The following is a 26,680-nucleotide window of genomic DNA, read 5'->3' as shown; positions in this document are numbered from 1 at the left end:
TTTTCAATTTTGTGCTAAAAATAATGTTGCTTAGGCTTATATAATGGTTTACATTTGAAAGGTGTATCAGAGATTAGATACATTTATGAACTGGGTCACTTTTATCAACTTGGGAACCACTTGGCAACCTTTGAGATCAGAGTGAAGTTTTTTGAAGACATGAGCCATTTATTGTGAAGAAGAGTTTTCATCAAATCTTAATAATCGGTTCTTTTAAATTCTCAGTGTCTTTAAACTTATACTGAACTAAAAATAAACAAATTAAAACAGCAGTTCATGCTTCAAAGCCTGATATTTCAAAGTTAAGGAAGCAGGTTCATCAGAATACTTTGTTATTCTTTCTACTTGTATGCATGGTCCAATATTTCTCTAATTACCCAAGCATCTGTTGGTTTTGCAGTGGACACAGTAAAAGATTAGTATGGTATCTGGTGAATGGGAGCTTTTTTGATAACTAAATATAGGCCTAAACCAGTCATGGTTAAATAATGACTGGTTTTGGCCTATTCCATCTCATTCACATTCTCTGCTAGGCTTAAAATAATGTTGCCGTGTACATTGGTGGTGCTTGAGTGTCTCAGTTCATATTCAATAGAGTGCATGTTTTATAATTCTCCTTAGGTTTATATTCTGACATTACATTGTTTGCCGTCAGAAATGCTAATTTGTAGATCTGAGGATCCAACTTTCACAACTTCACATTTTTATTTTCACATTTTTATTTCTGACCTGTGAATTCAGCTTTTCCTTTTAAAAGAAGGTCATGATTAACGTTACTTTATTTTTGTTGTTGGGGGTTTTTTGGGCTGTGTTTCTATGGTGGTGAGGGGTTTATTTTGGTGTGTTGTTTGGGGGTTTTTGTGGGTGTTTTTTTGGTTTGAGTGTGTAGTTTGTTTTTTTTTACTGTGTGCAACTCCATAGCCAAATCAGAAGCACAGATCTGAATGCAATACAAATATAAATACTCTGATACTATGATTTAGTTATTAGAGATATATGTTTTTTTTAAAAAGGATGTTAGTAAAGGTGTTTCCAGATACTGGTAATCCCACTGACAGCAGAATGAAAACTGTTGTGTATCGAAAGAGACAAGTTAATGCTGCATCTACCAATGCTAGAATTCTTTTGCTGTGAAGCATTTGTTTTTGACCATTGATAGAAAGAGGGTGAGATATATTGATTTAAACACAGGATGTCAATTTTATTTCATTACCTTCTGGTTCTGTCTGATACAACTGTTGTGCTAAGGAGAGTAATGTGCTGCTTCTCCTAGTCCTTGGAAGCAAGAGATCATTCTGTGTGTTTGTAAGCTGGATGATTCTGATGCAAGCTGTCTGTAGTCGACAAGGCTTTGGGTTCCACAATCATGGATTGGTTTTCAAGGCACCTGAGCTGAAAACAACTTATGGGACACACTTGTCCCAGAGGGGGATAAGAATCCTGGGGCAGGAATTGGCAGGGCTCATTGATAGGGCTTTAAACTAGATTTGAAGGGGGAAGGGGTTAATAGTCTCCTGCTGGCTGGTGACAAACAGAGGGGCAGCTCACCAGCAGTAGAGAGAAGGAGAGCTGGTAAGGGCTCTCAACTTGCTGCCCTGAGGCAAGCCACGAATGATCCACCAGGACATTCTGTGGAAACCGAGGGGAATTGGCACAAGAGGACAGGGCCAGCCCAGCTGAAGTGCTTCTATGCGAATGTACGCAGCTTGGGCAACAGACAGGAGGAGTTAAGGGCCACTGTGCTGCTGGGATGCCACGGCATAGTGGCTGTTACTGAAACTTGGTGGGATGAATCCCATGACTGGAATGTAGGGATAGATGGGTATAAACTCTTTAGGAAGGATAGGCAGGGAAGGAGAGGAGGAGGTGTTGCCCTCTATGTCAATAACCAGTTGGAATCAGTGGAGCTCCAGCTGGGGAGGGATGATAAGCTAGTTGAGAGTGTATGGGTTAAAATTAAAGGCAGGACAGGGGAAGGAGATATTACTGTGGGGGTCTCCTACAGGCCACCTGACCAGCAGATCCAAGCAGATGAGGCCCTCCATAGGCAAATAGAAGCGGCTTCCAGGTCACAAGCCCTGGTCCTCATGGGTGATTTCAACCACCCTGACATCTGCTGGAGGGACAACACAGCAAGGCACCAGCAATCCAGGATGTTCCTGGACTGCATAGAAGACAACTTCCTCCTCCAAATGGTAGAGGAACCAACAAGAAATGGTGCTATGCTGGACCTTGTTCTCACCAACAGGGAAGGGCTGGTAAGCAATGTGAGGCTCAGAGACAGCCTTGGCTGCAGTGACCATGAAGCAGTTGAATTTAATATCCTCAGAGCAATCAGGAGGAAGTATTCCAAGCTTACAACCCTAGACTTTAGGCGTGCAGATTTTGATCGCTTCAGGGATCTGCTAGCCAAAGTGTGGTGGGACAAAGCCCTGGAGGGAAGAGGGACCCAGGACAGCTGGTCAGTATTCAAGGACCACCTCCTCTGTGTCCAGGAGCTCTGCTTACCAACAAAGAGAAAAGCAGGTAAGAATGCTAGGAGGCCTGCCTGGATGAGCAAGGAGCTACTGGACACACTATTACTTAAAAGGAAACTCTACAGGAAGTGGAGAGAAGGACAGGTAGAACAGGGGGAATATAAGGAAGCTGCCCGAGCAGCAAGAGTCCCGGTTAGGAAAGCCAAAGCAGAGTTTGAATTGAATCTAGCCAGGGAGTTTAAAGGGAACACTAAGAACTTCTACAGGTATATTAATGGGAAGAAGAAGACTAGGGAAGGTGTGGGCCCCCTCAGAAAGGAAAATGGTGACATGGTCACAAGTGATGAGGAAAAGGCTGAGGTACTTAATAACTTCTTTACATCAGTCTTCGCTGCAAGGGCCTCTAGCCACACTCCTGATGTTATGGAAGACAATGCCAGGGACGGGGAGGAAGAACTGCTCATTGTAAGTGCAGATCAGGTTCATGATCACCTGAAGAACCTGGAAGTGTTCAAGTCCATGGGACCTGACGGGATACACCCACGGGTGCTGAGAGAACTGGCAGATGAGGTTGCTAAACCCCTCTCTATTATATTTCAAAAGTCATGGCAATCTGGTGAAGTCCCCACAGACTGGAAAAGGGGAAACATTGCCCCCATCTTCAAAAAGGGCAAGAAGGAGGAACCAGGGAACTCCAGGCCAGTCAGTCTCACCTCTGTGCCTGGAAAGATCATGGAGCAGATCCTCCTGGAGTCACTACTCGCTCAAAAGAATAGTGAAAAGGTGATTGGGAACAGTCAATGGCTCCATGTCCCAGTGGAGGCCAGTGACAAGTGGAGTCCCTCAGGGATCAGTCCTGGGACCTGTCTTGTTGAACATCTTTGTGGGTGCCATGGACAGTGGCATTGAGTGCACCCTCAGCAAGTTTGCTGATGACACCAAGCTGTGTGGTGCAGCAGACACGCTGGAGGGAAGGGAGGCCATCCAGAGGACCTTGACAGGCTGGAGAGGTGAGCACAAGCCGACCTCATGAAGTTCAATAAGAGCAAGTGCAGGGTCCTGCATCTGGGTCGAGGCAATCCCAGGCACAAATCCAGGCTGGGCAGTGACTGGCTGGAAAGTAGCCCTGAGGAGAGAGACTTGGGGGTGCTGGTGGACAAGAAGCTCAACATGAGCTCTCAGTGTGCACTTGCAGCCCGCAAAGCCAATCAGATCCTGGGCTGCATCAGGAGAAGTGTGGCCAGCAGGTCGAGGGAGGTGATCCTCCCCCTCTACTCAGCCCTGGTGAGACCCCACCTGGAGTACTGTGTCCAGTTCTGGAGCCCCTATTACAAGAGGGATGTGGATGTGCTGGAGCGTGTCCAGAGAAGGGCCACAAGGATGATCAGAGGGCTGGAGCACCTCTCCTGTGAGGACAGACTGAAGGAGTTGTGGCTGTTCAGTCTGCAGAAGAGAAGGCTCCGAGGTGACCTCATTGTGGCCTTCCAGTATCTGAAGGGGGCCTCCAGGAAGGCTGGGGAAGGACTTCTCAGGATATCAGGTAGTGATAGGACTAGGGGGAATGGAATGAAGCTGGAGGTGGGGAGATTCAGGCTGGATGTGAGGAGGAGGTTCTTCACCATGAGAGTGGTGAAACCCTGGAATGTGTTGTCCAGGGAGGTGGTTGAGGCCCCGTCCCTGGGGGAGTTTAAGAGCAGGCTGGATGAGGCTCTGTCCAGCCTGGTCTAGTGTGGGGTGTCCCTACCCATGGCAGGGGGGTTGGAACTAGATGATCCTTGTGGTCCCTTCCAACCCTGAATGATACTATGATACTTTGTCTAAGGAGGTATTTTACAACTCAGTGTTTGAACAGTGTTTCATGGGAGAGGATGAGGGTACCCTGTCCTCAGTGTGCGAACTCTTGCTACAAACGGAGGGAAATATAAAAGATGGGATTGCCTGCAAAGATCTAGACTATTTCACAGAATCATGAAATGTTTGGAGTTGGAAGAGACCTCTAGAGATATCTAGTCCAACACCCTTGACAGAGCAGGATCACGTAGAGTAGATCACACAGGAGCACATCCAGGCAGGTTTTGAATGTTCCAGAGAAGACTCCACAATTTCTCTGGGCAACCTGTTTGAATTTCCCTGTCAGCAAATTATATAGGCTTCTGATTCAATTACAACCTCAAAAATTATACTTGAATGTTTTACTACTGTAAATGATACATTTGCATCTTAAATGCCAAGATTTGTTAGCATCAAAGAAAAAAAAAAATATTTTTCTCTGATATTTGGTGTCATTTTGACTTATGCTGCATTGGTTACTTTAGGCTCATTAAAAATATAATGATTTGAGGTGCTTTGAAAAGAAAACTTAATTAAAAAATTCTAATTAGTTAGGGTTCTTCATTGAAATCTCTGCAAATCAGTTCAGCTATCTTGCATCAATTTTATTTTTACTTGTATGAATGTCCTCAGTGCTTGTGAAGTTGTATGAAATAATTATGAAAAAGCTAATATGACAAATTAACTGGGGTGTTGGGGTTTTTTTTTTGTTTTTTTTTTTTTTTCCCTTTGAAAGGACTATCAAATATCCAGGAAGTAGAAGCTGGAGTACAGCATATTTTAGCTGACATCTTTGCTAAAGACAAAGACACACTGGATTTCATCAGGAAATTGTAAGTTTGACTCTTACTTTCTGAACTTTGCTAATTACATGGTAAGATTCAGTCTCTTAGCTTGCAGGTACATAAATAACTTTTTCAGTGATGTCCAAATAGTGTTACTGTGAGACTGATTTAGGTTCCTTCCTTCCCTTGTGCTGGAAGCACATTCATTAGTCTTTCTGCCTGTCTGGCTATCAGTGGAGGAGAGATCTGTGCACACGGCATTGTCCTGTGACTCCCAAAGGCTGATAAAGAATTCTCCATGGCTCTGCTTCATATAGATCCAATCTGCCTTGCAGTTAGTGATCTATAAAGGAAAGTTTTCTTTCCTTGCACTTTATTCAAGCTAAAACTTTTCAGAGCTTAAGCTGTTTGTCCAGTATCTACTGCGCAGCATGTCAGTATATTTAGCATGCAGAGATGTTTGATTTTGGTGTTGCTATTCAGTAAAGCAAACATATACAGCTGGTTTTAAAGCAGGACTTATTGATCCCCTGACTGTGTTAGCTAAATTGTAAGTTTTCTTGTGTTACTCGACTTCAAGGTTGTCATGTCTGGAAGTTTGGTGTGACAAAGTAACAAATACTTGTTCTTATTTCTTTTTCCCCCTGTGTTGCATGTCATCTGGTTTAGATAAGATGGTTATCAAAGAACTGATGTCACTGTAGGAGCATCAGTATTGGTTTGAATCAGTTCAGTTCTGTTTAGTTGACCCTTGTTTGCTGTTCATTTTAATAGCCAACTTCATCACAAGACCAGAGAACAGCAATAATTTCAATGGGGGGTTTATTTTGTAATGAATGTGATGTCCCTACCAAACTATCACTTTTGTTCTTTTCACCACTGGAATCTCCTTAGTTGGATACACAGTGCTCTACAGAAGTATCCTGATGATCCAGAGAGTGTTGTCTGTATAATAATCATGAGGAGCAGAGAGGAAGCTAGCTGTTTGAGATCCCTGTTACTCCTAAAGTAACAAAGATTTTTACGGGTGTTAAGTACTCAAAGCACAGAATCCTGAGGCTGGGTAGATTCAAGAGAGCTGTTGTGTTTGTAAGAATTACATGGTAGTTGCCTATTTTTAGGAGCTTCCTGGAGTTTGTTGTGTGAAGTTGAACCTGTAACTGACCAAACTGAAGTGCATATGGTAGCTTTTGAGTCTTCATTCCCTTTGGAATGACTCTATTCAGCTTTTTCTGAGGTCTGCTTGAATTTCTTTTCTTAGTATATTCCAGTCAGTATATGTTGTGTCAGTCTCAGCATTAAGATTCTACAGGTAATGAGAGTTAACTTGTAATAAGATAAACTCCAAACCTTGTTTGTAATACAAGTACTAGTGACTGGGTGTTAGGAACACTTTTATTTCATGGAAAGACTGGTCAGGCATTGGAATATGCTGCCCAGGGAGGTGGTTGAGTTGCCAGCCCTGGATGTGTTTAAAGGTAATTTAGATGTGGTGCTTGGGGATATGGTTTAGGGGTGAACCTTGTAGAGTAGGGTTATTGGCTGGACTTAGTGATTCCAAGGGCCTTTTCCAACCTGAATGTTTATTTGATTCTGTGATTGTTTCAAGTTTCCTGCTAAAATACCTTATTAATATTTGTTTCTTAGATGTCAGCAGAGGTACATTTGTATCCAGTCAGCCTTGGCAAAAGTGTCATCCAAAAGTGGGAATGAGAAAGATATTGATAAATTCCAACTGTACCATGAATTTTCTTGTAATATCAAGAACATACAGCACCATCAGGTACACCTACACATTTGCTTGTTAGTTTTTTTCCTTGGAATTTTAATTATGGCAAACATGGTTTTACTTTTGAGCTTTGCTTAAAACTATTTTAAAGGTGCTTTTCAGTTATCAAAGGCAATAGAGACTTTCAGATTCTTGATGTGCATGACTAAGCTGTTAACATCTTTCATAAGAAACTGAAAAAAGACCTGTTTGTTCAGTATGTCCATTGTCTAATGCTCATTAAACAAACATTTACAATGACTTATGTATCAGAGATTCCAGCACTGGTGTGATTTATTTTCAGTGTGTGCCATACCTCCCTCCCTTTAGTGAAAAGTGCAGAGCAGGTATTACCATAAGTGGGATAAAAGCTAAGCAATAGTGTGTAGGGGTGATGCTGGGATGGTAGTGGCACAGTAGTGGAAGCTTCTTGGTTGGAGTATAACTATTTGAAGCAAATTTAGATAAACTTACTCTTTGTTGGTTTTGGATGTTTGCTGCAACACTGAGTCAGAGTGCTCTGAGCCATTTGACACTAAACATGTAAGGTGAAACTGGTGAGAACTATCAGAGAAGGATCCAGAAAATGAAATTGATGGTGACCTAAAAATGTAGCTCAGGGGAACATCCCATGCACTACCCCAAAATGGGTTTGGTTTACAAGTCATCAGAAATCCCTTCTATGAAGCATGTCCAGTTATCCTAAGCCTCTCAAGTTATCTTAAGCCCCAAGGCTAGGTTTAATATGACTAGAAATGAGGCAGAAATCAAGCTTGCTACCTGATGACAAGCTGAAGACTTGATCGCTAGGCTACCTCTCCCCCAGTAGTGATGGTCAAAGATTGAAGTGTGATGCACTCAATGCAGCTGTCAGGACCTTTGTACTGTGCTGATCCATGACTAATCACCAAGTGAATTGTCTCTTGTTTTGGCCACAGGTACTCAACTTTTAAAAAAAAGAATGAAGTACATAAAACCCCTACACAACCCCAAACCAACCAACCAAGCCCCCAATCTCAACAACAACTCCAGAACAACAAACCCAAACAAAAAAAAACCCCAAACAAAACCCAACCCAAAACAAACAGAAAAGACCAAACAACTGGAAAAAAAAGCCAAATAACCAACCAAGCAACCAACCCCCCAAAACAACAAACAAACCAAAACCCCAAAACAGTCAAAACCCAAAACAGCTACTTCCAGCCAGAAATGTCCTTTTCCTTTAGAAGACTACAATATTCTACTGCAGAATGCTTTTTGTTTTATATTTATGATATGGCCTCATTTTCTCTCTGTGTGCTATTTTAAAAGCCTTTCTTCCATGCCTTGAAATGAGTTTATTACAAAAAATATTTCACAATATGCATGGCCTAATTTTAACCCCTCTCCCTCTACCAAAATGGATGGTGTCAGTTGAAAGACAAAATAGTAGGCTGAACATGAGCCAGCAGTATGCCCAGGTGGCCAAGAAGGCCAATGGCATCCTGGTCTGGATAAGGAATAATGTGGCCAGCAGGAGCAGGGAAGTCATTGTGCCGCTGGACTCAGCACTGGTTAGGCCACACCTTGAGTTCTGTGTCCAGTTCTGGGCTCCTCAGCTTAGGAAAGATGTTGAGTTGCTGGAAGGTGTCCAGAGAAGGGCAACAAAGCCGGGGAGGGGTCTGGAGCACCAGCCTGTGTGGAGAAGCTGAGGGAGCTGGGGTTGCTTAGCCTGGAGAAGAGGAGGCTCAGGGGAGACCTTCTTGCTCTCTACACCTGCCTGAAGGGAGGTTGTATCCAGGTGGGGGTTGGTCTCTTCTCCCAGCAACCAGCACCAGAACAAGAAGACACAGCCTCAAGCTGTTTAGCTGGATGTTAGGAAGAAATTCTTCCCAGAAAGAGAGATTGACCATTGGAATGTGCTGCCCAGGGAGGTGGTGGAGTCACCATCACTGGAGGTGTTTAAGAGCAGACTGAATAGGGTGCTTGGTGCCATGGTTTAGTTGATGGTAGGTTGGATGATAGGTTGGTGTCGATCTCAAAGGTCTCTTCGAACCTAGGTAGTTCTGTTCTAATCTATTCTAAAATAAGTATGAGTGATTTTAATAGAGAAACCCTTTCTAGATGATTGAAGAAGTACTTGGAGTTATTATATTTGTAATAAGAATGAATATTTACTGTATTTCTATCAGTATTTCCTAAAAACCTACCTCTAGATTGCGAGAAAAGCCAACAGAGCAATCTAAGTCTAATCTCATGATGTATCACAAAAGATTTGTAAATTCATAAGGGGACTCTGTTTTGTTTGGGTGCTTTACTGTTGAAGACTTTGCTTTCAGACTGTTTAGTTTTTCCTGCACTAAGTGGTGGATATTGAGGTATGCAACAAGTATTGGGCATACAGCTGTTCCCTGGGATGATGGTATGGTTTAGTTCTTGTCTGAGGCATCTGGTTTTTTTTAACATAAAGAATTCTTCAACTGTTGGTTAGCTAGAACCAGGGTTAGGAAGCAGTTTTCACAGACCTGGTGAGCACTCTATGTGGCTGCACTGATTCCTATCCAGGATGTGTCCCTCATTGGAATCTGAATTTAAGATTAACTTGATCTGTTTTGATTTCTTCCACCATGTATCTGTCACTAACCTTAACGTCTCTTTCTTTTCCCATTTTGGCTGTCCAGCGGAGTAACAGTCACCGTTCTTGCAGCTCCTAGTTCTATAATCACAGGATGTTTTTGCACTCTTATGTGTTGCCTTCCATCTGTATTATGCTCTTGTTGATTCTTCTAGCATATTGAATATTTCTGTTTTATGAATCTTTAACGTGTGAGTTGTTTGTGCTTCACACAGGGTATCAGGGCCCAAAATTTATCAGGGCTTTTTTGTATTAGTCAAGGACAAAATGTATTTTATGATCGTTTTCAACAACTGTGGTTTGCAAGAGGTCCCTATTTTGTAGAAATACTGCAATTCCTCTTTTGGTTCTTTGTTAGTTTTCCAGCTCCTTTTGTTGTCTCCCATTTGTGTTTTGATGAAATATGTAAAGAAAAAGTGTTTTATCTGGCACCTCTTCCTTAAATTCTAGTATTGCACTTTCAAAAGTCTTTCTCATAATCAGTTTCTTTTTTTATCTGATCTTACTTTGAATCATAGAATCAATAAGGTTGGAAAAGACCTTAGGGATCATCAAGTCCAACCTATCACCCAGCACCTCATGACTAACTAAACCATGGCTTCAAGTGCCACGTCCAGTCCCCTCTTGTACACCTCCAGGGATGGTGACTCCACCACCTCCCTGGGCAGCACATTCCAATGGCCAATTACTGCTTCTGGGAAGAACTTTCTCCTTACTTGAAGCCTAAACTTCCCCTGGTGCAGCTTGAGACTGTCCCCTGTTTTTCTGATGCTGGTTGCCTGCCTACTTGCCCTACTATTTTTTTTTTTTTAATTTTTATTTTCTTAGATTATAACAACCTTTTTTAATATCTAAAAGTCTTTAGGTTTCTCCTTTACCAAAGTCTTTGAAACCTTCAGCATTTAAAAAACTGGTAAAAAAAATGTCATCTTCGAAGTGCTTTGGAGAGGCATAGATGTGTTTAGGTGAAGAAATTTTCTGGTTTGGTTCAGGATTTTAAGATACTTAAGGTATAGGGGAGCTTGAAAATTATCATAGAATCAATAAGCTTGGAAAAGACCTCAGAGATCATCAAGTCCAGCCTGTCACCCAAGACCCCATGACAACTAAACCATGGCATGAAGTGCCATGTCCAGTCCCCTCTTGAACACCTCCAGTGATGGTGACTCCACCACCTCCCTGGGCAGCACATTCCAATGGTCAATCTCTCTTTCTAGGAAGAACTTTCTCCTCATCTCCAGCCTGAACCTCCCCTGGCACAATTTGATACTGTGTCCTCTTTTCTGGTTGCCTGAGAGAAGAGACCAACCCCCACCTGGCTACAACCTCCCTTCAGGGAGTTGTAGACAGCAAGAAGGTCTCCCCTGAGCCTCCTCTTCTCCAGGCTTACCAACCCCAGCTCCTTCAGCCTCTCCTCACAGGGCTGTGCTCCAGACCCTTCCCCAGCTTTATTGCCCTTCTCTGGACACTTGGAGTGATTTAAAAAATATAGTAATGCCATAAGACTGCAGGTGGAAAAGCGGTCTTTTCGAAATTCACTGCTTTAAAGACTTTCTCTACTCCTTTCATGATTATGCATATGCAAGTGTTCTCAGTGCTTTTAGCTGGAGGCAAAAGTAGTTGCTTTAAGTCACCTCTTGGTAGAGTTGCAAATAAAGAATTCTATAAAATACTGCACTGAAACTGGTCATCACCTGAATATGTAAGTGCTGGTCATCTTACAAGCCTGTGTGCTTCTTCTCTAGTTCACATGCAAGTTAAGGGGTTGAGCTGTACCCTAGCATGTTACCTTTAAGGCAATAACTGTGTCTTCATGACCAAAGCATCTGTAGCCATGTGAGTGTGCTCAGCATGTATTGCAATGAGGTGAATTGGTGTGCAGTGAAATGCGGCGGGGTTCTGTGGTACTGCAGCTGTCACTGCACTGTGCTGTAGTTCTGGGTTAGTTTCTGTGCTGTTGCCGAGTGTTAAGATGTACCACAGAATAATCATCACTGGCATTGAGTTGAGTTGTTTGACTGAAAAAGTTGGCAGCAAGGACAACCTGACTGAATTCTATTAGGATGTCACTGGGTAGCCATACCAACTCTTTTTGAACTGAGGGAAAAAACCTTTCAAGAGTTTATTTGAATTTTTTACTAAATGTAAACAATTGTTTACACACAAAGTGTTTGTGTATGCCTTAGGGCTACTTTCCTCTATTCAGAGATGACTGAATTGGTGGGAGGAAAAGAACTGATGAATAAAGTGTAATGTTGAGGCAAGTGCTCTGTTTTCAATCCCATACGTAAAAACGAATTGGAAATCAAAGTCCTTGGCAAAATACACAAAACTCATTCAGTGAATTTAAGTAGATGTGCAGTGTAGAAGACAGCTATGCAAAATGAATAATGTTCTAATTTTCTGATAAATAAGTTTGATGAATTTTATGACTAGATGAAATTATTGTTCTTACCTTCACTGAAAAATGTATGTTGTTTTGATTAACCCTTCCCCTGTTCCAGTCTTACACAAACCTGGTCTCCTGGATTTTTTTTCTTTCTAGAACAGCCTGACTTTTAACCTGTTACTTAAAAAAAAAAAAAATTATGTTATTGGATCATTAGAATTTGACTAATTACTTTATGAATTGAGCATCACTGGAGGTGTTCAGGAGGAGACTTGATACGGTGCTTGGTTGCATGGTTTAGTTGATTAGGTGGTGTTGGATGATAGGTTGGACACAATGATGTTGAAGGTCTCTTCCAACCTGGTCTGGTCTCGTCTGGTCTGGTCTATTCTACTCTATTCTATTCTATTCTATTCTATTCCTTGGATGATAGTTCGTTCTTGAATGCATGTCACTTAAACAGTCTGCCTATTCTGTTCTAAGAATAAAAATGTAAATAATACTTGTGACTGCAGTACAGCTGATTTAGATTCATGTAGCTGACGCATTCTGCAGATTGAGTGCCAGCAAACAAATTATGATGCAAATACTGACCACTCTAGCAGTGTGCTGAATGATGTGATAATTCTATCGGATACATTCTCTGTAGTGAGCATCATTTTGATTTCATTTTAGCTTGACATTTAACTTTCTGTCTTTTTAAAAAATATGATCAGAAGACACATGAAAACATTTGACTTATTAAAATGTGCCTTTCTAATCTCTGCATGAAAACATTTGCTTTGGCAGTCAAGGTACCAGATGCTATAATATTTCACATGCAATCTTTATTATTAGCTTTGTTGTTCAATGATATGTCAGGCCTGGTATGTCACAGGAGCATTAAAGCTGAGGAATATAATTTGGTACTATGTCCTGGAGTCATTTAAAACTATTGTATTTAACATATGTGACATGTCTGAGTTAGCTAGTGATTGAATTAAAGTTCATGATTGACATAGAATGCTCTGTTGTGACAGTGCTCAGGGCCTGCTACATACAGCAACATGTGTAGTCATACATGAATGTCAACTTCTAGCAGGATTTTTGTTTTATTTTTGCACTTTAAAGCATTCTGGAAGGGAAAATGAAATTTAAAAGCACGTGGCTTTTATTTGTAGCTGCTTCTCAATATTATTCTATTTCTAAAATCTCTTGGCAAGTGAGTTTTCTTAAAACTATAGGGCTTACTTCAAGTGAACATTCAACATCTTCATAGTGAGATTAGACTAGCAGATACCACCAGTACCCTCCAGGATCCACCACTTGTATTGTGATCTTAATTTTAAGTGTATAGCCACAGTCTTCTGTTTAAAATCAAACTCTGTATGCAGATAGCACATGTGCCACCAGATCTTGCTTTAGATCATGAATATGCAGTTGTATGCACAAGTATCTGCCAGAAATATGCCCAGATGTTTTAAAACTGGAGTGTTACTGTAGGTATTTCCTGCTGTTTATGAACTAGGCATGAATAGTTCTAAATTCATCCTCTTTCAAATTAAGCTGATTACCTTTGTTTCATTAGTTCTGAATCATAATTAATATTTAATTTGGATTGATTTCAGGAAGAAAAATGAAGCCTGAAGCATAGGACTTTTTCCCTTTCTGTTCTCTAGTTCTGAATTGGAGTCACTTTCCAGTTAATTTCTTGAGTTTTAATATGGGTTATAATAAGTGTGTTTAATATAAGATCTTAAGATTGCAGACTCTAAGAAAAATGTACGCTTTTTTTATGCCAGGGCATGCTTTAATCTGTGTTTAAATTGTGGCTGTTATCTGTACGTGCTAGTACTTTGGGAACTGATTTACTGTACCATCATCACAATTTGCTACAGAATGTCAAGCAAGTGCGTACACAAATGTTGATAAGTTAATCTTTTAGATATTTTGTGTGTCATCTGTCTCTGCCACTTATGTTTGCACTCAGATTCTGGCCATTAACCGAGGGGAAAATCTGAAGATCCTGACAGTGAAGGTCAACATTCCTGACGGGGTGAAGAATGAATTCTGTTGGTGGTGTGTCAATGAAAGGTCTGCGTGGATACATATTCCTAAAGAAATCTCTTTTTTCTGTAGACAGCTGCGTACTGGAATGTATCTCAAATGTCTCATTACATTAGGAGAATAGTTTAAAGGAGTACTTACTAGATTAGATGAAATTAGCAAATGCATAATTCTTGTTCTTTATTTCCAACTGCTGTAGCATAATGCTGAAAAGATCATGCCTTTGGCAGTATTTGGGGAGTTCGGGCATCATTCTTCAAGCATTTGAATTTTTTTAAAATAGTGTGAAGGCTGATAAATGTTTATGTATTTTCAGTTGCAATACGCATCGTGTCCAGTAGCCTTTACTTGAAAGGAATTTGTAGAATCTGATAGAATGTTTCTAACTTCTAGAACTAACTTCATATACCTGTTTACAACAGTTAAGGTAGGGTACCTCAGATTTAGATCAGGGAAGTTCATAACTTTGATTTTCACAATTGTAAGGAGTTGCATGTTTAAAAGAATGTTTTGGATTGACTAGACAAACCTAAATGTGGCCTTTCTTCAAGCCATGATTTTTAGATATCATGTGACCCGACTTTTCCATTTTGATCTCTTATTATTAGAAAACTGGGCTCTAAATTTTGGATGATTCTTTTACTTCTTACTGATTTGCTCTTATAAGTTGCTTTCTTCTTAGGCCTGTGGTGAGATGTTTCCTGTCACATAATACCGGTTTGGGGCACCTTTTTTGGTGGTTTTTAATGTTGTTGTTGTTTTTTTTCAGTTGGTTTGTTTTGTGGGGAAAAAACAAACAAAAGTTTAGGTTCAATTTATATTGTTTTGTGCAATATTTCTGTCATTCTTCTTGGAAACTATACCTTGATGCCCTCTGTTGGAGAATGTGGATCCAAACTCTGCATCTTCTGTGCATTTCTAAAAGACAGTTTTCTCTTTCTCAGTGGTTTGTGAAAATGGGCTTTTTTCTGAGAATGTCTTAGAAATCCCTACCTCTACATCCTACACATTGCATACTGTGGTACTGCTTTAGCAGGTAATTTTTTTCTGCACTAAGTGCAAGAAAGAGATGTGGTAAAAATATTCCTTTTCACTGTAGAAACATAATAGTTCTGTTTCCAACTCGGAAGCCTCTGAAAGAGTTAAACTATTATTTGGCTAGATACTATTAATCCTAAATCATATCTTTTAACTTTTTTGTTTTGTTTTTATTCTTTACATTGAAGTATCAATATTCATAAACACACTGAAGTTCCCTTCTAGTTTGTAATGGGATTCCTGTCCTTCCCTGGAGATGTATATTTGCTAGGCTGAACTTATCTGTCAGTCTTGCTTTTACTGCATCTGTGACAGAATTTGGAAGCACTGTGAGCCACAAATAATGGAACAGCTTGTCACTGCTACGCAAATGAGTGTGGGATGTAAATGCAGATATTTGTGGTTGACTGCACTTCTGTGATTCATTCTGAGATAAAAAGACTGTTGACCTTGGAAATTAAACTACTTATTAATACATAGTGTTCATGAGGCTATATATCCTTCTGGCTTTTTACTATTTAAGGACAACTTCTCCACCAACTTCTGAAGAAATGATTTTAGTAAATCTTGGTGCACTAACACCTAGGACAGACTGATCTTCTTTGTAGATTGACAGCTGTTATCAAATTGACAAATGGTAAATATATATTCTGCCTTGCAAACTTGGAAATGACTGTCCAAGGGTAGGAGGTGCATTGTTTTCATGTCATTGATTTGCTGGTGAGATCAGAAAGTTAAGAACTTCTATCAGAGGCAATGATTTTAAAACTTTAGAAAGGTATTAACTAATTTTCTGAAGGTCATGCACAAAACCAGTTGCAGAACCAGAAATGCTATTTTGCTACATAGTTTGGCCAGTATTCTAGCCACAAAACAGTATCACCTGCTGCCTGTTGAATTAATAGCAAATATGCTGACCTGCATGTGTTCTTCTGAGGAAGATTTTTTTTCTTATTTTTATTTTTTTTTTTAGCATTAATTCCCCCTGCAATGGAAAGCAGATTTGGAAGATGACTATAGAGTTCTTTATTATTGCATTGAACTTTATGTAGATGCTTTTTAAGATTAACATAACTTCTTTGCAAGTTTGGTAGATTTATTAGCCCACAGAAGAATCTATATTACCTTGAAATTTGTTTGTGCTGATAAGTCAAGAATCTCTTTATGCCTGGCCCTCTGGACTGTATTTTACATTGAAAATGGCATCTCTGTGGTTTGACAGCAAAGCTAGCTCCATTAAGACTAGTGCTGCAGTGCTCCTAGAAACTTAGTTGTGAAGTGGGACTAGGAAAAAAGGTTCAATAAGCGACAGCCAGAGAGGGACTGCTCAGCTGGTTTTGAGTGTAAAGACAGCATTGAGTTGTTCCATGGGTAGGGGCAAGAGAGATTGCCCATTGGAATGGGCTGCCCAGGGAGGTGGTGGAATCGCCATCACTGGAGGTGTTCAGGAGGAGACTTGACAAGGTTCTTGGTTGCATGGGTTAGTTGATTAGGTGGTGTTGGATGATAGGTTGGATGCGATGATCTTGAAGGTCTCTTCCAACCTGGTTTATTCTATTCTATTCTGTTCTGTTCTGTTCCAAAGTGAGACAGCAGCCATGGAAATGAAGTTCAGCATTTGATAATCAAAGTGCTCAGATCCTGTGTTAAGTCTGTGGTACAGACATGAAAGACATGCTTTGTGAACAGTTACTAGCGTACGCTTTTCCTGCCCCATCTTGTAAGAAAATAAGATGCTTTTTGTGCACCTGATGCAAAAGCTGTGCCCTTCCTGAAGCAGTTGTTTAGTTAATACTAGCTATTTGTAACGTGGGTTACTTTAAGTCTGTTGATATCTAATTTCACCCTCTGTGGTCTGCCAGTAGTCTAAGCCATTTAAGTATATGGTGGTCCCTGTTGTGGGCACACACATGTGGAGATATGATCAGCAGAATAAGGTGGTATATATATGGAACTTTTCCAAATATGACTTCATTTAAAGGGCTTCAAAAGTCAGCTCTTAATTAAATAATCAAGAAAAATCTGTTCTTAGAGGGAAGCTTAACTGGGCTGTGATAATCTTTAAAAATAAACACACATGCTTCTGCTTTGTTTGTTTGCAGCAAAGTGGAATTTTCTTTTCTCACAAAGAATGAGAATGAATAAAATGCAGTCCTTTGCTACAACTGCAAAACTATCCAAACACTATCAATTTCTAATACAGTGTTACCTAAAGTTTTTAGTTATATATAGGCAAGTAATAAAAATACCTGCTGTTATAACCCCTTTACAGAGGAAAGGTTTGCTAACTAGCTTTAATAGGTGGAAGAGAGGGGGAAACAGCTGCTGTGTTTCCCAATTCTCTCTTTCTTGTGCTGAGGATACTGTCTGGAGGAGTGTAGTCATATTTGCCACCTGTAAAAACTTCATGTTTATAGAACTGGATGGCAATAAGAGAGGGCTTTAAAGCCTGTGCCACTTTTATATAGGTCTGGAAAGAGTCTCCCGCTGCAAATGAGTATAATAGAACTATTTGCAGAAATTGTTAGTACAGCGATGAGGTCATGCGGACAAGCACTCAAGTCTGAATGTTGTAAAACTAAATGGTGAGCTTAATTCTGCTCTCTGTTCATGCAGTGTCAATTTGATCACACATTTCTCGACTATTATATGTGCAGACATGCAGGAAAGCTGTTTCAGGAAATTGTAGATCCCCTTAAACAACCAAAAAGCTGTCTGCGTAGGAGCAATTTAGGTTTCTTAGTATTTCTGAGTCAGTGCAAGTAAACAAATTCAGAAGTAAAATTGAGTCCTTCTTTTAGCCTGGATCTTCACCTGGACATGTTATCAAATGGCCAAAATTCTATCAGGTTGCATTTTTTTATACTAAAAATCCAAACAAAAACCTTACAAAACTTACCCAGACATGCATATAACTCACTTTGCAATTAAGGACCCAGGCATGTGAAAATACACAGTGAATTAAGAAATCACTGAATGTTACCAGTATTTTAAAAAGAAACAAAATAGGTGGACTGTAACAGGAAATATTAATAGTCTTCAATTCAAAGTGCAAGGTCCTGCATTTGGATCAAGCCAATCCGAGGCACAAACACAGAGTGGGTGGAGAGTAGCTCTGAAGAAAGAGACTTGGGTGTATTAATTGATGAGAAGCTCAGCATGAGCCACCAGTGTGCTCAGAAGGCAAATCATATCCTAGGCTGCATCAGGAGAAGTATGGCCACCAGGTCAAGAGAGGTGTTTCCATCCCTTTACTCTGCTCACGTGAGACCCCACCTCAAATACTGTGTCCAGTTCTGGTGTCCCCATCACAAGAAGGACACAGAGCTGTTGGGAGTCCAGAGAAGGGCCACAAAGATGATCCAAGGGTTGTAACACCCCTGCTACATGGCTAGGTTGAGGGAGCTGAGGCAGCCTAGAGAAGACTCTTGGGGGACCTTATAGCTACCCTCCACTATCTGAAGGGATCCTACAGGAAGGCTGGAGAGGGACTTTTGATAAGGGTGTCTAGTGGTAGGAGAAGGGGAAATGGTTTTAAATTGAGGGAGAGTAGGTTTAGACTGGATCTGAGGAAGAAGTTCTTTAGTATGAGGGTAATGGGACGCTTGAGATAGGCTGCCCAGAGAGGTTGTGGCTGCCTCCTCCCTGGGGGTGTTCACGGACAGGTTGGATGAGGCCTTGAGCAGCTGAGTGTAGTTGAGAGGCATCCCTGCCCATGGCAGAGAGGTTGGAGTAGATGATCTCTAAGGTCTCTTCCAACCTAAGCTGTTCTGTAATTATTTGATTTACACTTTAAGTATTTCAGCAACAGGTAAGGGAAAAATCATTTGCAGATTGGTTGTGGGTTTTTTGTTAAGGACTGCTGCAAAACTGATAAATTTAATTTTGAGTCTGAATAGAAATTCTCAAATAATTCAAAACGAAACTTGAATTGGGTTTTGTTAATTGACATTAACTCTTGAATTTGTCTGGGCACAATTGCCTTACATCAGTAGCTCTGCAGTGAGACTCACAGAGGACATTTAGTCTCTCTTTTTTCGTTTTTAATACATGGAGGAATAGCAAATAGTGCAACCCTAATGGTAATATGGAATGAAGTTCTTCGTTCAGTTGTGGTAAGCATTGACTTCCCATTTGTCAAGAGTAACAGGCTTTTTTAATTACTCTCTTTAAAACATAAAATTGATTGCATTCTAATACCTAACAACAAAAACAAAAGGCAAGATAAAAGGTAGGCCTTGTCCTTTGTCTTCTAGTAGAACCATGGGCAACTTCTCATTCTATTCATAGAACCATAGAATTGTTAGGGTTGGAAGGGACCTCAAGGATCATCTAGTTCCAACCCCCATGCCATGGGCAGGGACCCCTCACACTAGATCAGGTTGCTCAGAGCCATTCATGTTTGAAGCTATGATTTGTCTAATTACTATAGTAATCCTGCTGTGTATAGGACATTCCATTCAATGTAGAAATCTCTTTTCTTTAAAATTCCCTTATTAATTTTTTGTCTATGTACTTAAAATATTTTTTTTCTATTTCAGATGGAGACCAAAACAATTTTTAAAACCAGAATTAATGAGGATACTACGGAATTCAGTAGAGGATGCGTATAAACGCCTTATATATCCTCTCCTCTGTAGAGAATTCAGGTAAGAATATGTGTTCTCATCCTACCAATTTCTTAACAGTTCTCTCCTCAACTTTTTATTAGAATATATTTTATCCATTTGGAAATACCAACAATCTTTTTAATTTCCTGTGCTTAGAGAAGAAATGAACTATGTGGTCTTGGTTCTGTAGATATCATTTGAGACCTCTATCCGGTTTAGATTACGGTAGAGAAATGGTCTTTCTGTGAAGATTTTACATGGTTACCTATTTGTTGCTCGTACATTCATCTAAGAAAGTTGAGTTTAGATTTGCACTGCTATAATAGTTTTATCTTTAACCTTGAGTATTATCATAAACCATTATGTAGCTGAATTTTCCCAGCATCTCTTCATGTCATACCAATAGGACTACCAGTGACACTATTCTGACTTCTCTTTCACCTGTCTGAAATAAACTGGCAAAGTAATAGTTGTGGTTGGAAGTGTCCTTCATGCTTATCTGCACTTCATGGTGAATAAATTTGCTCTCATGCCATCTTGTGAGTATTGTGATGGCTCTATTTCTGGTAATGCTGGTGTAACAATGCAACCAGTGTCACTTTTAAGGTCTGTAATACTTGAAATTTAAAGGAAATTTACAACAGTGTCAAAGTAACATTGAATAGGGTATTTTCATGGGGTAGTGTAGGAGTCTACTATGTTAATTGAAACTATTTGATGTCATTAAAAGTCTGCATTTTAAAAGTGTTATTTTAAAATGGCTAACAGTACTGATTTGATTCTTCTCTTGAGTACAAGAGAAGCTCCTCAAAGTATTAAAAACATGTTTGATTCTGGCAAGGCTTTCTGATTCATAACTTTAATTTTACATAACATAATTTTAATATGTGTTTTGAGGTAGTTCAAATGCAGTTTATCAGAGCCCCTGTTAGATCTTAAATGTTGAAATGGCACTTTGAGGTGGTGTCCAGTGATAGGAGAGAGGGCAGTAGGTACAAACTAGAATGCAAGAGCTTTTACTTGAACTTAAAGGAAAAAATCATTACTTTGAGGGTGACAAGAGACCTGGACTGGGCTGCCCAGAGAGGTGATGGAGTCTCCTTCTGTGGAGACTTTCAAAACCTGCCTGGATGTATTACTGTGTAACCTGAACCTGCATTGGGAAGAGGGTTGGACTAGATGATCTCTGGAGGTCTCTTCTGACCTCTACCTTTGTGTGATTCTGCGTGTGATTCTCTTACTTGTACCAAAATGACATACGTTGGTTATTCAGTACCTAAAAATGGCAATCACATTCTGAAGTATAGTTCTTCTGCACCTGCCTGGCTGTGCAATTGTGTTTCTGTTCAAATTCGAGTTATTTTCCTGGCATAAAACATCACTGGCTGGGTGTTTTATGTTCTTCCTCTCTGAAAAGGACTGTTGTCTTTAGTTTTGAACAGCAGATATTTCTAGTGGCTTTTCTGTGCCTTCACTGCAGTAGGTTGTGTTTGCTCATTACTTTGCAAGTAAGACTGCTTCACTTGTTTTTATTAGTGAGCCTGATTTTTTGCTACACTGAATTTCACAGATTTTTTTTTGCAAGTGCTGAGTTCACTTATTTATTGTGTGACCCCAGTATACGGAGCTGTTTCAGAGGAGGCACTGTGTCTATTGTTTGGTCAAAATTGGGAACATCTGGCAATGGTGGGGCTAACTGATGGGTGCTGTCATATGAATGAGAAAGTTGTCATTTGTAGCCTTCTCTACAATCAAACTCTTAGGAAAAAGTACTTTTTAAGTAGGCTTTTTTTAAACAAATCATAAGCAAGCAAGATGATATAAGGGTTCTTTAAGCTCTTTTATTATGTTTTTGCTTTGTGATTCTTGCCACAGGACTGTTGTGGCCTGTATGTTGTGTAACACTGAGGGCTTCTGTGGCAGTAGGTTGCTGAAGGTTTTTCATTCTCTCAATATAACCCTCAGCATCCCTCCCTGCTATTTCCTAGATGTAGCTCACAAGTCATAAATGCAAAGAATACGAAGCTTGCTGCCAGTTTTTGGGTGGATCTCTGCTTATGTTTCACTCTATGATAATTTTGCATGATTGATGGTGTCTGGTTTGGAAAAGCTGAAGCATCCTACAGAGAGGAATGCAGAGCACCTGACAGTAGTGTTCCTGGTCCATGACTACTTAACCCTTATCCTCCTTTTACTCTCTTTCCACCCACACCAAAAGCTGATTTTTAGGACTCTTGCAAAGGGCTGCTAAAGTATTTAGTACCTCTTTTTAGCATTAATATTTCCAACCCACAACTCACTGTTCTATTTTTTATTTTCTTTTTATTATCATTAAATATTGGAACAGAAAGTTTCCAGGAGTATATGGAAATTTCTGATGCTTCTAGTAATCAGAAGAATGAAAGTTGCCAGCCAGCCAGTTACTTTATTTGTTTAATTTCCTTTCTTCCACTCTGTAAGATACCTTAATTTCTTGTATCTGGTATAATAATGTCTAGTGTTGCTTTTGGCTCTTTGAAATACATTTTATTTTGTTGCAGTACTGCATGGAATAATTCCATGAGGATTTGATGCAAGTGATGTGGCATGGAGATATCTTTTAATGGATAATCCTTTCCTAATTTTCCATGCTTTCTTGAAGTGAGTGCTTTGTCTCCTCTGTCTTCAGGGACACAAACATTTCTCTATATATCTTGTTTCACACCTGAAACTAGTTTGCAGATATTTTTCCACAGAAAGGTTTGCCTCTCAGACTGAATACGAACATGGGGAGTTTTAAATCTCAATTTGAAAACTGGAATATAGAAGCTTGTAAGTCATGATTAGGTTATTTGCTTTTATTACAATCTACCTGTTAGTGATATACAGTCCAAATGCTTCACAGGGTTCATGATATGGGCTTGAAATTCTGACTTGGTTGATAGTTTAAGTAACAACTCAAGGGTTTTGATTTGTTGGGTTTTATTACTAAATAACGATTCCTCTTGTCTTTGGAATCATAGAATCAATGAGGTTGGAAAAGACTTCAGAGATCATCAAGTCCAATCTATCACCCAACACCTCATGACTAAACCATGGCTTCAAGTCCAATCCCCTTTTGAACACCTCCAGTGATGGTGACTCCACCACCTCCCTGGGCAGCCCATTCCAATGTCAAATCTCTCTTTCTGTGAAGAACTTTCTCCTCACCTCAAGCCTAAATTTCCCCTGGTGCAGCTTGGGACTGTGTCCTCTTGTTCTGATGTTGGTTGCCTGGGAGAAGAGACTAACCACCACCTGGATACAACCTCTTTTCAGGTAGTTGTAAAGAGCAATAAGACTCCCCTGAGCCTCCTCTTCTCCAGGCTAAGCAACCCCAGCTTCCTCAGCCTCTCTTTGTAGGGCTTGTATTCCAGACCTTTCCCCCAGCCTTGTTGCCCTTCTCTAGACACATTCAAGTGTCTCAATATCCTTCTTAAATTGAGGGGCCCAGAACTGGACACAGCACTCAAGGTGTGGCCTAACCAGGAGAGGAGATGCTATTTGTCTCTACTTTCTCTCTCTGCCGTATTAGTGAGAATTATCACACATTGGACAAACATGAATGGCATCTTGCCCTTCGTATGCTGAAGAGGAGAAAGTTAACTGCTTGTTTGAGGTAGACTGATATTTGTTCAAGGATCAACTGTCTGTCCCAAACTTGAAATTAAGGACCAGTCATTGGGACAAGTAGATCATCATTGATAAAAGTGTTGAGTGAGTGACAGAGAGGAAGAGAATGAAATGAAAAAATGCAAGATATTATGTAATAGAAAGGACATTCAGTAACATTTCCTGTTATTATAAAAGTTTAATGCCAATTTTAAACATGATTTCCACAAGGTGCACATAACTAACAATATGTGCTTAGGGGCAGTTTTAATTCCTGCATGGATCTCCCCTCAATAGTGGCCTGATGTGAATTTACAGTGCAAGAGGACTTGACCTTGTGGGTGATAGGGTCCGCATATCTGTGTGATAGAAAGCTGGACCTTGAGTGGACCCATACAGCTGTGAGGCTTAGGTGTTTGCTTTGCTTTCTTTGGTCTATTGCAAGTGACAACAAGTTGTTGTATCCTGTACTCTTCCTGGAAGATGCTGCTTTTGTGGTTTAGACTGGTTTTGTTTTATGAGTGGAAGAAGGATGCTGTAAGACCGAATAATGAGGAAATGAAATGGCATCTTAAAAATGGTGGAGGTGGGTTTGTAAAGTGATGCTTGCAAGGGGAAATTATTCTATTTTTATATAAAATATTATGAACTCTGATCTATCCTGATGTGCAGGAAAGGTGCTTTGGCAGTGTGGGAGATATCTTCTGAACATTTAACATTTACATGGAACTAAAGACAAAACAATCATTGGCTTAGCTGGCCCATATTTGGAATATTATTGGCCAATTTGGTTGAGGGATGAGGGGGAAATAGCAAAATGATTCATTACAGCTGAAAGGCCCAGTGAAGAAGAACTAGGTATGAAATTATTTCTGGGTGAAGAATTGATTAGGCTATGACATTTCAGCTTAGAAAAGAGGAATTACAGGTGGTGTGTAAAGAGTGGAGGTAGGGTTTCTAGTGATGAATTTTTGCCCTCTTCTAAGACATAGAAGGGGCACAAAAATTCAGAGAATTTAAAATAATTGGCTTCCAACAAAGAAGTGGCAGGTGTTTACACAGTTTTTGATGAACCTGCAAATGCCAGTTGACTGTGGTTGCGGGAAATGTGCGTGGGTTCAGTATGAGACTGGATAGTTGAACAAGAGATCTGTTACGGGCTACTGGAGACAAATCATGTCAAGATAAGGAAATACTCTGAGCTGGAAATAGTTGGAGGCTACAATAAGATTATGGAACAGATATTCTAATGCTGCCATATCAGATCCCTAGGCAGCTGCTTACAGCCACACTTGGGGACAAGACACTGCAGTTAGAGGGACCACTTACCTGAACTAGTGCAGCCATTTCCATACTCTTGTTTTCAGTGGTGATATACAAAGTATCTGCTCTTCCATGCTGAGGGCACATCTGAGTTACTAAGGAGTCTTGGAATGTCTGTGGCATACTTGCTGTAAAAAAAAGCACAAGGATATAAGAGAATCTTCTGCTGTTTCATGCTTCCTTAGAAAGCATTCAATCAATGTGTGAAGAGAATCTAGACCTATCTCTAGACTACTTTGCAAATGAGAGACTTACCAGATGTCGGTACCACTGCAGGATGAGACAGGGCTGAGCTAGTTGTTTGGTTGAATCTTGGGCTAACTCACGTGAAATCTTTAAATTCTTCCACATCTGGAAATTGCTCAGCACATTTTCATATCCCATTGTATTAAATAGCTTTAATGAGGATTGTGTTTGAGCTGTTTGTAGTCTGCTTGTGTTGTGCACTGAATGACCTAAATGACTTGAGTGATTTCCCTTGCTCCATTCTTAGAGGATTTGTTAATTGGAATTCAGATGTGACTATTTTCAGTGGTGTGTAAAAGGAAGATGAGAATAAGGGCGTTGGCTGTTTTAATTTATTGGAGAACAGCTGTCTGCCTAATTACTGCTGAAAATAGCAGAGTACCTGCAAAAGGGCAGAGGGGTGTGTGTCATGGTAGGGCCAAATGGCCCCAGCACAAACCCAGACAGACACTGAGCTGTCTAGACATGGTCCCCCTCTCCCCCCTCCTTCCTGCAGAAAGCCAGGGTAATGTGGGAAAAGGAACAGAGAGGACAGGACCATGCATGTCTGGTCAACAACCCTGTATCTATGGTAAGGGCATGTGTGCTGGCCTCAGCCTGGAAGAACCCCTTCCGATTGGGTAACTGTGCTGGTTTCAGTGCCCTACTGGCCCAATCGATCTCAGGCAAGATTTATATACAGGCTGATTTCTAGTTGCTCAAGCCTTGCTCAAGCCTTGCTCAAGCCTTGCTCAAGCCTTGCTCAAGCCTTGCTCAAGCCTTGCTCAAGCCTTGCTCAAGCCTTGCTCAAGCCTTGCTCAAGCCTTGCTCAAGCCTTGCTCAAGCCTTGCTCAAGCCTTGCTCAAGCCGTGCCTGCTTGAACCTGCTTGAACCTGCTTGGACCTTGTATGGCTTGAAGTTGCCTCAAGTTGCCCGATCCAGCTCCTGAGATAAAGCCATGAGCATACACACTGCAAGCCATGAGAGAAGCCATGAGCTTAGGAGTTGGAGCCAAGCCTGCTTCCCCTTGTGACCAGGATTTTGCTGTGCCTCAGTTTCCCCAGGACAAGGCAAGTGCCCGGCGCAATAGCATCATTAGCAGCCCTGCTGTCTGCTGAAGCCAGACCAGCCATTGACAACCATGTGGCATTCTAATTCTAATACACAGCAGCAGCAGCAGCACCCCCCTACTTGGGTACAGTCAGCTGTGAGTAGTTAATTCACTGCCTCTTTGGCATAACGGCTCTTGTCGAGTTTCCCCTGACCCTGTGTGGTTGATGCCATTTCGCTCCTGGGGTATTCTCTTTCTGTTATATTTCTCCAGGTGTGCATAAAATAGTTAAATTGTTTAGTTGCCCAAATGTTGCACATTGCCATGGTAAATACATTCTAATCGTACATCCAACCTTGTGATACGATTGGCAATTTTATATTAATAAAAGAATATCAATATATTTATTAATAATGCTGTATATTTATAAATAAAGGAAATATTATATCCTTTCACAGTGTGTACAAAACTTAGGTGATGATGATGAATATTTGCGTTCTCATTACCTTTTCAATTCAGCTTTTTTTTATACAAGATGCTATACCATGACAAAAATATGTCCTTATCAGTCATTGTCTTACTGGGCACATCTGACATAAGACATCATACATCTTGTACACCTTCACTCAACAAGATTGATTCGTTGCTCATAACACTCTGCAGTAAGTGTTTTTGCTTGAAGTCATCAAAGTCAGTCCTTTGTGCACTAATTCCCTTCTTTCTCTTGAAGAGTATTCTCAGCTTGCGTCAGGTTGGAAGGGGCCCTCAAAGGTCATCTTGTACAACTCCCCTGCAGTCAGCAAAGACACCTCCAACTAGATCAGGCTGCCCAGAGCCACATCAAGTTTGATCTTGAATGTCTTCAGGGACAGGGCCTCAACCACATTCCTGAGC

At 40.5% G+C, this 26,680-nt stretch overlaps 1 protein-coding gene across 6 annotated transcripts in view; it reads left to right on the top strand.

Moving 5' to 3' along the window:
- The window catches only part of SRBD1 (S1 RNA binding domain 1), a 157,397-nt gene that overhangs the window by 17,635 nt on the left and 113,082 nt on the right, over positions 1–26,680 (top strand). For 5 of the 6 annotated variants that reach the window (XM_068158879.1, XM_068158877.1, XM_068158882.1 and 2 more), the window contains exons 8-11: positions 5,044–5,140; positions 6,740–6,875; positions 13,833–13,936; positions 19,489–19,596. In XM_068158879.1, coding sequence (XP_068014980.1) covers positions 5,044–5,140; positions 6,740–6,875; positions 13,833–13,936; positions 19,489–19,596 — 445 coding nt within the window. The remainder of the gene's footprint in view (positions 1–5,043; positions 5,141–6,739; positions 6,876–13,832; positions 13,937–19,488; positions 19,597–26,680) is intronic. The other variant, XM_068158883.1, reaches the window with a different exon arrangement.

The sequence above is a fragment of the Melanerpes formicivorus genome, unplaced genomic scaffold (assembly GCF_026170545.1).
Source record: "Melanerpes formicivorus ecotype bairdi unplaced genomic scaffold, bMelFor1.0.p_v2 SCAF_43, whole genome shotgun sequence".
In the NCBI taxonomy this organism is placed as follows: domain Eukaryota; kingdom Metazoa; phylum Chordata; class Aves; order Piciformes; family Picidae; genus Melanerpes; species Melanerpes formicivorus.
The sequence above is the reverse complement of the archived record's forward strand: the minus strand, read 5'-3'. Positions and strand labels throughout refer to the sequence as shown.